The 12,109-nt window shown below is 41.2% G+C and overlaps 1 protein-coding gene across 3 annotated transcripts in view; it reads right to left on the bottom strand.

The window, feature by feature from the left end:
• NF2 (NF2, moesin-ezrin-radixin like (MERLIN) tumor suppressor) overlaps positions 1 to 12,109 on the bottom strand; it is an 80,355-nt gene that overhangs the window by 24,982 nt on the left and 43,264 nt on the right. For all 3 annotated transcript variants that reach the window (XM_004378916.3, XM_023733674.1, XM_023733673.1), the window contains exons 5-9: positions 10,763 to 10,831; positions 9,806 to 9,888; positions 7,860 to 7,935; positions 5,231 to 5,365; positions 1,760 to 1,834 (exon numbers count right to left, since the gene is read on the bottom strand). In XM_004378916.3, the coding sequence (XP_004378973.1) occupies positions 1,760 to 1,834; positions 5,231 to 5,365; positions 7,860 to 7,935; positions 9,806 to 9,888; positions 10,763 to 10,831 (438 nt within the window). The remainder of the gene's footprint in view (positions 1 to 1,759; positions 1,835 to 5,230; positions 5,366 to 7,859; positions 7,936 to 9,805; positions 9,889 to 10,762; positions 10,832 to 12,109) is intronic.

Here is a 12,109-nt window from a genome sequence, read left to right as displayed (position 1 = left end):
TTCATAGCGCCCCTGTAGGACAGAAGAGAACTGCCCCATAGGGTTTCCAAGGCTATAAATCTTTGTGGAAGCGGACTGCCACATCTTTTTCCCACAGAGAAGCTGGTGGGTTCAAACTGCCAAGCTTTTGGTTAGAAGCTGAGCGCTTTAATCACTGTGCCACCAGGGCTCCTTTTATGATCATAGGATAAGGAAATATATCAAGCAAGACATGAAAAGCACAAACAATTAAGGAAAAGGTTTATACATTTATACATGGGAGAAGATACAACCAATAAAGAAAACAAACAAACAGAGAAGTGGCCAAAAGACATGAAACAAGTATTTCACAGAAGAGAAAAGATGGCTGGCCAATGAATATATGAAAAGATGTTCAACCTCATTACTAATTACGAAAATACAAAATAAGATGACAGTGAGAAACCGTTTGATACACACAAGATGGGTAAACATTTTGTTTTATACCTTCAATAACACAAGCACTGAAGGTATAAAACAAAAGCAAGTCTCACTCACTGTTGTTGGGTCTGTAAATCAATTCACCTTCTTCGGACAACAATTCAACATAATTGTGAATTTGAACATATGCTATGGCCCTGCACTTCTACTCCTATGTATACACTCTAGATTCTGGAGAAACTACTGCCCATGTGCACCAGGAGGCAGATACAAGAATGTTCATGGCAGCCCTGTTAAAACAGCACAGAAGTGGAAACTACTTAAACACCCATTAATAAGAGAATGAATATATTATGGAAGATTCACACATCAGAATACTATACAGCAGTGAAAATGGACTCTCTCCTAAAATATCAACACAGATAAATAAAAAAAAAAAGGGCAAGTGACAGAGGAATATATACAGTTTATACAATTTATATTAGTTTCAAAACCATACAAAACTTGATATACCTGTTTTGCCATATATGAAATAAAATTCTGATAAAAGCAAGGGGATAATAAACACAGCTCAGAATAGAGATCACTCTTGGGGAGGGGAAAGGAGCAGACCAGCAGGGTGCTAAAAGGAGGGGTTTCAACAGTATTACCAAAATCAAAATCCAAACCTGTTGACATTGAATCAATCCAACTCATAGCGACCCTACAGGACAGAGTAGAACTGCCCCATAGGGTTTCCAAGGCTATAAATCTTTAAGGAAGTAGACCACCACGTCTTTCTCCAATGGAGCAGCTGGTGGGTTCGAACTGCCAACCTTTCAGTTAGCAGCCAAGTGCTTAACCACTGTGCCATCAGGGCTCGTCTTCAATAGTATTAGGAGGATGCTATTTCTTAAAGCTGGGTAGTGGGTACACAGGTACTCATTATTGTTTATACTTTACCCCTGTTGCTGTTGAGTCGATTCCGACTCATGACCCGATAAGACAGAGTAGAACTGCCCCATAGGGTTTCCAAGGAGCAGCTGGTGGACTCGAACTGTCAACCTTTTGGTTAGCAGCCGAGCTCTTAACCACTGTGCCACTAGGGTTCCCTTTATACCTTATATATACATTACTTTTGTCCTTTTACATGTATGAAGTACTTCAATAAAAATAATTTTAAAAAAATTTCTCATCACAAAATTTAGGTTTGACTCTTTAAGCTAAGCTGAGTCATTCAAGGCCTATCGACAAAGCACGCCTCAGGTGAGCTCTCATTCTATGTCTCACAAGACAGCAGTCTGATACTCTTCAGAAAGAAGTGTTCAATCTCTCAGAAAAACTACAGTTATCAGTACTAAAAACCAGGATCTCAACTTACCAGCTTATTAACACGAAGCTTTGAGGAATTAAATTTGAAGACATCAATTTTTTTATCCAGTGGTTTAATAGTGAACTGAAAGAAGGAAGCAAAAAACAGTTTCAGACAAACAGCCTAGAATAGGAAATTCCATAAAAACCAGCAACCACACTGCCAAAGAACCAACATAAGGCAGTGCCCAGTCCTCGCTTCTTGGTGCCCAGGACTAAACCAAGGGGAAGTAGAAGCCTCTGAGAAGTACTAAGTCTGAGGCTGAGCAAGTTCAGGATCCTATAAGGTGTGTCCTCTGCCACCATTTTCAGTGTGGGTGTGTGGAAGGGGTGCCTGATAACCGAAAGAAGAACCCTTGGTAGGCCCAACCTTGAGGCCAGCACTGGGAGGGCCACCACCGAGCCTAAGGCATGAGCCTTCATGAAGCTCACCATCCAGCTGCAACTGGACTAACAACAGTTAAACACTCAAGAAATAACATGAGAAATTAGTGCCTCATTATGTGATACAAATCACCAATGTGCTGGAAATTCACAGTAGATCTAAGTTAAGCAGAAAGGGACTTAATCTAGTCTTGGAAAGAATATGACAGAGAAGTTAAAATGTGGGATGGAGAGGCACACTGCAAGCAATACAAACAAAGGCAGAGATGGGGAAGTGAACACAGTGTGTTTGTGTGTGTGTGTGTGTGTATGTGAGAGAGAGAGGAGAGAGACTGGTAGGGGGAGAAGCAGAGGACTCAGATGATAAACAAGTCTACACGGGGTGGAGGCAGAGGCGGGGGTGTGGTGAAGAATAAAAGACAATCAGGAGAGTCTAGATTTGACATGACAGGATACGAAGAGTCACTAAAATTTTCTGAACATGGGGAAAAATTTTTTTTTAAATTTTACTTGTGCTTTAGGTGAAAGTTTACAGTGCAAATTAGTTTCTCATTCAAAAATTTATACACAAATTGTTTTGTGACATTGGCTGCAATTCCTGCAATGTGTCAGCACTCTCCCCCTTTCCACCTCGGGCTCCCTGTGTCCATTCGTCCAAGTTCCCTGCCCCTTCCTGCCTTCTCATCTTTGCTTTTGGCAGGTGTTGCCCATTTGGTCTCATACACTTGACTGAAGAAGCACATTCCTCACGTGTGTGAAAATGGGGATTATTGTATGAAAGCTGTTAACGGAAGGCATAAAGCAAATTTGAAGAACTGACTGTAACAGAAAAGAAAAACAGAGTTCCTGAAATTGAAGGGGAGAGAAAGAGGAACACTAAGGATAGGCTGCTAGCCTAGTAGGAGAACCCAAGGCCAGGCCATTAGGCCAGGAAGCATATAAAGCACAAACAGCAACCACCACTCTCAACCTTCCCTGATGGGACCAGACAGATACCAGATTTCAGTGATGCACTTAAAAATGGATACTCATTTCCAAGAAAGACTTGCTAAGCAGATAAATATGCTTGGGAAGATATATTCTTGGACATTTCTTTCACATGCTACACTGTCCAACAAGGAGTTAGCACACTGAGGGCAAAAAATGGTCCTTTGTTTAGCTTTGTGCAAAGTTAACTTACAAGCAGTATTGCTCTTCTGGAGGCTGCTATTTGTGAATTCTGTGAGCTTATTTTTGGCCTTGCTGTCAAATCCCAGAGCTGTCAGTGGGAAACCACAAGTAGTGGGGAAACCACAGGCTCTGCACCATGCCAGGGCGCATACAAAGAATCAATGGATCACTTAAAATAAACTAACATTTCTGGTTTGACAGCTCAGCTGTCATGCATAGCTACCAAGACTACTTCCTATTATGTCAAGTCAGCTTGGAACCCTTTTACTGCATGAGTTATTGACATGATAGAACAGGACAGCACCTGACCCCTGGAGAGGGTATGTTAGAGTTTATTGAGTCAATCCCTGCTAGGGCAGACTTTAATCCCTGGGTTCTTTGAGGAATGAGTGTTTGGGGAGCCTTTAGCACATGATGTGTGCATATACAGTAAACAGATTTTATGAAATTGGAGATGAAAAACTACCATACCGTGGCACACCTACTGCCTTCAGTCTTGTGGAGCTTTGAGTGTGAGTGCTTTAAAAAAGAAATAACCTAAAAGCTCATTTCCTGGGCTAACTACTTAGAAAAATTTCAAAGCCAGAATGTTTCAAAGTAAGCAGCTCAATCTGTCTCATCAAGCATGTATTAATGGATCTCAATCACAAATTAGAAACCAGGGGCCTGGTGTTCCTTTCCTCAAAATGCTACGAAGAAAGAGAAAACAGGAAATCTGCTCATGGGTGGGGATTCTGCAGTCCACAACATAAGTCATCACCGTTACTCACTTTCTGCTGTGTGCTGGCTGTGCAAGAGCCAGTAAAAGGCATTGAGTACAGCCTAGGCCAGAGAGCCAGCCTCCTGCCAATTCCTCCTGTGCTCTGAGGGCTCACTGCTCTGGGTTCCCTCGGAGAGCAGGGGAACGTGGCACCAGTCAGCCTGGCTCTCAGCACCTGCTAGGCCACTCACCAGACCCAGGTCACTTACTCCCTCTGCATCTCCACTTCCTGACGTGACACAGAGATAATGAAAACGTGGCCTCTACCTTATACCAGTGTTCTTATGAGGATTAAATCAGAGTCAGGGTGAGAGTGCTTGTGCACAGAAAAGGACTGTATCATCATCATCTTCCTCATTCACCCCTTACACTGCAGCTGAATCTTTACTTGACAACTTCCCTGAGGACTGAGACTCGGTTTTCTACCTCTTTGTTTCCCTTATGAAACCTAACACAAAGCAGATTATTGAGCAATTATTGTGCAATAATTCCTTTTAAATGAATGAAGAATGAATGGAGGAAGGGGGGGAGGGGAGGGGAGGGAAAGGAAGGGAAGGGAAGGAGGGATTACAGTATTTGGAAAAGATCATCCTATACAGAAATATTTGAATTTTAAGAGTGCTTATTTATGTTATTCCAACTTAATTTTTCTCGAATTCTTGTAAGCATATTAGCCTTACAATCTCACTTAGATCATTGGTGAGATATACACAAATATACACATATATACATGCATATACACACATATGTATATTTCTCCACCACATGTATCAAGCTCTGGACACAGAGAGGGGGCTCAATATATACCAAACTTAAAATACAAAGAGTATTTCTCACCAGAAATAGAAAGCCAATTAGTAAGAAAATGCTACTTTTTTGGTTTGTGTTGTACTGTTTTTTGGGGTTTGGCCCTGACAAGCTGAGCTTCTCAGCCTCCTGTTAGTCAGTAGTGGGCTTTAGTGATGCCCTTTGAATAAGGATGCCAATACTGTAATGTAAATACTATAAAGATCAACAAACCAAACCCAAAAGCCTGGAAATTAAAGGACTTTCCTGATACAAAGAGGATGGCCCGGCTCGGGAAGCTCCGGCCAGGCAGAGAGATGGGAAAAGCCCTTTGTTCTGTCCCTGGGCCACAGTGGCATTTGCAGTACAGACATGTCCTACCTCCTTGTCGCTGTATGAGATGTTTCGGATTTCATTCCACGGGAAGGAGATTTTGGGGGTCAGCCTGTTCTCAGGGTCATAGATGTGAAGCCCTAGAGCATCCACTCCAAGAAGTAGCTCGGTGCCCTTTTTATTCTGTAGATCCAATAAAGAACAGCAACGGTCAGCTCCAGCTGAGGCTCAAGATTTTATTCAACTTTCCAAAGAACCTGGCACACACTGTTACATATGACAAGTTTCAACTGGTCCCAACAGAAGTTGCAGCTGTCTTATAATCCAGGGGGTCTCCAGCTTCCTGAATTGGGGCAGACAGAGGCAAAACTGTACTGTTCTTTTGACTCACTTGTCCCTTGGAGGAGTTACTGGGGGCTTCTGTCACTGGCTAGATGGCTAAAGTAGGGGCAATCTAAGTGTTGCTGACTCTAAATCATTTACATCAAGAGAAATGTCGAAGACAGGCAACACAGAAGCAATTTATTCACCAAAAAGCTCAAACTCTAACTAAACAACCACGTTATCAGAAGTGCAGGATAAAAATCAGTAGGACTAAATATTTCTTATGTTAAAAGTTGTTGGACTAACAGAAACACTAAGTGCTGGGATCGAATGATCTTGCTGAATGTTAAAATGTAGTATCAATGTGATAAAGCGAGTATAGTACCATGTTAACTGTAGAATCTTGGTGTGGACATATGGCTGCTCACTGTAAAATTCTTCCAGCTTTTCTGTATGTTTAAAAATTTTCATAATAAAATGTTGCAAAAAGTAGATTGTCAAAATGAATTGTGCATAAAGTATTACCTCAATAAAGCTGTTTTAAAAAGGAATGAATTTATCGTACGTATGTTATACCTCTGCCAGTGGTGCTAGTCGGCAGTCAGAGTCGCCAGCCGGCAAGCGCGCTGGGCTCGCACTCATGGTGTGCTGGGGGCCGGCCCTCCTTTGGCAGCACAAGGAAACTCCCTGCACGAGGACACTACAGCACCTCCTCCCTTGCTGATGACAAGGAAACTGAACCAAGACTCAAGGGCAGGGAAACCGAGCTGCAAACTGAGAAGGTGTGCCGACTAGGATGAGAAGGACCAATCTAACAGCAGGTGTTGGATGGAGAAGTGAGTGCTCCGAGATAATCTTTTTTACTCCTTCTAACAGCTTCAAGTCAGGCACTATCACCAAACCACGTGAGATTCCTCTTTTGTCCGCACAGCTCTTAAAACTATTGAGTTAACACAGGGAGGCTTTGTACTTCTAAAATCTACAGTATATTTTGGAAAACAAGAGATATTTCATTACGTTTCTGACCTGAGTTTATATTTAAAAAAAGAAAAAGAATCTGTCCTCTGCCTCCTATCATGATGGCTCTACCACTTCTAGGGATTAATAGGAGAGAGGCGGGGGCTTCATGCAGCCTCTTTTAAAATGTTTTAAGCATGTATCTTCTTTAGTTAATGGTAAAATTTCCAGAACTCTAACACAAGAAACACTAAAATAGCCATTAGTTTTGTCTATTGCTCAATATAAGAAATACAGACACAAAATTATAGTATATTTCAGTTTGACTGATGTAGAAATAGTCCCTAATAAGAAACTGTTTATTGAGGACTATAAAACTCTAGTTTTCTAGGTGGTACGCATACAGGGCAAGAGGAGTCGAGCTGACAAAATCACAGAAATGTGTTAAATCAGTCGGAGCTTGAAGAAGCCAAATGATTAGCAAATATAAATTCACAGAACTTTAGAAAATAACCTTCTGTATTATTACGGAACATCTTTTAGACACTTGTTTACTTTATGAAACAGCATGACATTTCAGTGTACCTTATTTTATGCAAAGTAGTCTGTAAAAATCTGTATTCAGAAAGCAGATAAATTAAAATGTGTTTCAATTTATCCAAATTTTATACAAAATCTGTAGGAACCCCAACATGGAAAGCAAACTATAACTAAGATAATAAATGCAGATCACTGTGGACAGTTTTTTAAAGTCTCTTCCATCTGCAGTTTGGAACCAGCGATGAAATACTTTAGCAAATCACATGTACTCCTTTGGAAAAAGCTGCCCACACACTGCATTCTGCAGCTGACCCATGGTAGAAAGACGTTCTAGAGGCTCAGGGACCAAACATGCCTCTGGGTACAGGCGTGGTGAGTTCCCAGAGGACAGTCAACTATTAACTGTCTGGATAGAAATACAATTAGCTTCACAGTGAGAACAAGATTCCCCACCCAAACAAATCAGTAATCTGTAAGCAGCTTTATTCTCCTTGTGCTCTGGGGAAAGAAAGCATTTACAGATGCTCCGTGTGGGCCAAGATCTCACAGCGCCAGAAATAATGAAGTGTTTCACTTGGAGCATTCAAACAAGTTTTTGCTGAGCTGGGCATAGAACCAGGCCCCAGTCCGTCGAGGCTCAACTGACACTTAATTACCTATGATCTAACTGAAGTCCAAAAATAGAAAATGAGGCTATAAGACTTCTCTCCCCTTCCTCTTTTCCTCTTTACCACTGAACTGTAAAAGAGTTGCCCGTGCTATCCACACTGGAATGAAGAAGTAACCCATTTTAGCAGACTGCCCCTCATTTAGTCTCTGTTTACTGAACAGGGACCACGGAGAGACTTCAACACACCCGGATTGCAAAGTAGTTTACACCGTACATCTCCAGGTCCTGAGCAATCTTCAAATATTCCATTTCCGCTTCGTCCCTGCGAGGAGAAGGAAAGACACTGTAAGGTGGGGGCGGCATATGCCATGCTGGGCCTTCATGACCTACTCTTCTTCTGGTGTCTCGTCCCTGGCAGCAGACACAAGCCAGAGCAGACACCGGCCAAGTTCTTCCCAATGCTTAGCCGATTAAACACACTGAGGTCAGGCAGTATTCCCATCCCCAAAAAAACAACAGCACAGACTCATTATGGTGTCTCCTGGCTTCAGTTTCAGACTTTGCCCTTGGTAAATAATGACACTCATTTTAAGTCATTCAAGAAAAGCACGTGGCATATTATCTTCTTCCCTCAAATGTACCTGGATGTTCAAATTGTATTTAAGTTGCTGCTTTATCTTACTTGTACTCTCTTCAGACAGAAGGTTTTGGCAATGAAACAACTCTCTCTGCAAGCCACCTGAGAGCTACTTTTCTGATTTTATTTCTTTGGGTATTGTTGGCAATTAGGGCAAGAAATACCTGGGCTGTAAAACCCAAGCCAGGACACCTACTTCTAAGTGATAAAGCAAATTTAAAGTAAACTCATGAAGCCGCAATGGCTTGCAGGGAATTCCCAAATTGGTACAATATTGAAATATTTAAGCTGAAGTCTCCCTATGACCTTGTCCCCTTCCCAGTCTCAAAATGCTCTCAAATGAATTTTAAAAATTCAACCTGCGATAACACCAAGCGTTGGCGGGCAGGTGGAGCAACTAGAAATCACACAGACTTTTGAAGTAAACTGGTACAATCACTCTGGAAAATTGTCAACTGAGGAATGGATAAATAATTTGTAGCATATTAATAGTTCAAAAATAGAAAGTTTTTGAATTCTAACACAGCACTGAAAATGGGAAAGCTACTGCTGCATGGCACAGCCAAACCTCACAATCCGATGCTGAGTAAAGAAGTGAGACACAAAAAGGAGAACTGTCTGATTCCATTTATATCAAGTTTAAAACAGGTACTACCAATCTAATGGAGTTAGAAATCAGGAGAGTAGTTACCTTTGGGCAGCAAGGAAGAGGGGTGATTGGGAGGGGGTGGGAGTTCATGTGCTATTTCTTCACCTGGTGTTAACTGGTATTTTCACATTGTGAAAATTCACCCAGCAATAAACTTACGCTCTATGAATGATTCGCTTTTTAAAAAGTTAAAAAAAAAAAAAAACGCACGTGACAGGAAGTCGATTTAAAGAAGAGTAAAAAAAATTTTAAAGGCTAACAAAAAGATGTTGAAAACCAAAAGTGATCAGAGAAATGTTCATTAAAACAATAAAATATAAATTTTCACCTTTTATGTTACAAATATTAGAATGATAAAAAAAGTGTCGGGGAGAGAATGGGGGGAAGAACACACTCATCAACACTGCTGATGGGCACGTACACAGGTAAAATCTTTTTGGAGGGCAATTTGGCGGCCCCTGTCAAAATGCAAATTGCTCACAGCCTTTGACCTGGCAGCTCTTCTAAAGAATCTACGCTCAGAACTACTCACGCAAATGTACAGTGATATACAAGACTGCTCACCGCAGACCTTTTTGTAAAAAAAAAACTCATCGACAGAAGAATGGATACAAGTTATCCATATAGTAGAATTCTTAGAATTAAACTAAATTGCCCACGAATGCAGTTGGTCTATACATCCTAACAGGAAGAATAAATATGCATGCCCGCACACGCCCACTGTGCAGCCCATGTACTGGAAGGACACACTCGTGAAACTGAAGGCCTGCATTACTCCCAGTTCTCCTTTTTTCTTTTATGTACTTCTGTACTGCATTTTGTTCAACAAGCATGTCCTAGTTTTGCAGTTCTTAAAAAAAAAAAAAAAATCCATTAAGAAATATAAAACAAGAAGCAACAGCTCACCTGGCCCGGCCTCGGTGCTCTGCGTACCATGCAGTAATTCTCTCTTCCCACATTTCCGGAGTCATCTGATACAGATTTATTACCTACCGAAAAATAGAGCAAAATAAAAAACCCACACACAAAACTTGGTATTGTTTGACATTTTTACGATTGTGTCATTTTTACAAAACAACACAGCTATTTTTAAAAAGCCACACACAGGGAGGCAATCACTGGCAGAGGTGGGCGTGTAAACAAGCACCATTCAATTGGGAGAACAACTTGGAAAGCTGCACTATTACTCAGGCCTAGGTGCACCTCTTGTCTGGTGTGCCTCTCTTTCCTGGCTATGCACCCTAGAGACTGTCTCTGATGGAGGAGCTCAGTCGGGGCAAGGCTAACTATCCCCAGGCTGCCGGGGCCAGGCTGTGTGTGCTGCTGCCTTCGCCTGCATAGAAGCCATCAAATGAACAGGTAAAGTCAGCAAAAGGTGAGAAGCAGGCTTTATTACCCAGTGACAGATGAGTGGAGCTATAAAATTGGAAGCAGCAAAAGGCAGGGAGGGCCTGCTTCTGCAGCTAATGAACAAGATGAACAACACTGAGGATTAAAAACCACAATGCCCACCCGCAGATCATCTTCTCTATCTACCCAGCACAGCTGCAAACAGCTCAGTTCCCCATCTGAATACACACTGCTCCACACTCCTCCCTGAGAATCAACGATGCTCAACCACCTCTAAGGAAATGATCACACAGGGGTCCTGGCAACCCTAGACGAACTCCGTGAACCTTGGCTTTTTAATATTCGTAACAGAGATTGCACACTCTTTATTCAAGATTTATTACAAAATATTTATAAAAATGTTCTTGCCATGTACTTCCAATATTTCAAGTCCTTCAGTTAGCTTTCTTTTTCACCATGTATCTGCTATGTCTTCCCAAACAGGATGGAGTACACCCCAGTTAGATTTCTTACCCTTTTTGGAAGTAATTCCTCCTGGGCCAAAAATCCTCGCTTGTGAACAGAGGGGTCATAGTCACCATACTGGAGGGAGAAGAAAGGGAAAGCAGGCAATTGAGATTCTCTAACTGCCTTTTCTGAACACGGCTTGATTCCTTGTTGCCTCTCAACTCCGAGGAGCAATTCAATTCCGATGACAAGCCAAGATTTCACCCTTGCTAGTTCGTTATCCTTGAATGAAAATACAAAGCTGATTATATCTATGAACAGAGTTGCATAATCCTGTAAGGGATGGATGGGTGATGTGCTAATAAGAATGTGACACTTGTTTAGAAATGTGGCCCTGTTTTCTCACCCTCAGAGAAAGCCGTCACTACCAAAACATTAGCTTTTGAAATGAAACAACAAAACACAATTGTGAAAGTTGTGATTATCAGCGTGCGATAAGAATCTTCTTACCTATTTGCGATACAAATGCTTCTAAGTGGCTGGTAATTGGAACGAATTGCTAGCTGAGAGCTGGGAATAACACAGGCAATATTTTTAGTATCTTTCACTCGCAACTCTGAAAAACGCTTTGGAAAAATCTGATGTCAATATAAGACATGAGTAAAAGGTTAACTGATTTCCCTAAGTCACAGAGCAAGTCACTAGGGGGGGCTCTGCATTTTAATTTCCTCATCCAGGGACAATGAGTTTGAAATTTATTTTCTGATTTAAAAAAACAAAACCACTCTCTTTCCTAGAAGACTTCAGTCTAACCAGGAACTAATAAAAAATGAAAGAATTTTTTAAAACAAACTACCTATAAAACACATAGTAGAATACAGAATTAAAGCTTGTCTCTTCCAAGCATCATTCAGTGGCTTTTCTTTTCTCTGTGAGGGTTTTTTTTCTTTTTTATTGTGGTAAAAATATATATAACAAAACATTTATCAGTTCCACAATTTTTACATGTACAATTTATCAGTGGCTTTTCTTTTTACCAAAAATAGCAAAGCTCAGTATTTTAGTACAATCTTCTCCAAACATTTATCCTTACAGTCATCAACTTTGGAAAAAGGGAAGAAAGGTCAGACACTAAGCTGTTTGCTCTATCTACCACTAAATCGAATAAGCTGCCCCACACTTTCATTCTCAAAGAGGCTCAAGTCAGACTTCTGGTGTGTTCTACAAATGAACTTCTACACCAGACTGCAGACAGACACTAATAAGACTGAAAGAAGGGACTTCCGCAAGATGGCGCTCTAGGCAGAAACACCATGCCGTCCCTCCACAACAAAGATCCGAAAAACTAAGCCAAACAGAGAATCAACAATCCTGAAACCCTAGAACATCAAATGAAGAGATAAAGAACTCAGC

Source organism: Trichechus manatus, unplaced genomic scaffold, assembly GCF_000243295.1.
Source record: "Trichechus manatus latirostris isolate Lorelei unplaced genomic scaffold, TriManLat1.0 scaffold00061, whole genome shotgun sequence".
In the NCBI taxonomy this organism is placed as follows: Eukaryota; Metazoa; Chordata; class Mammalia; order Sirenia; family Trichechidae; genus Trichechus; species Trichechus manatus.
This window is presented reverse-complemented; position numbering and strand designations above follow the sequence as displayed.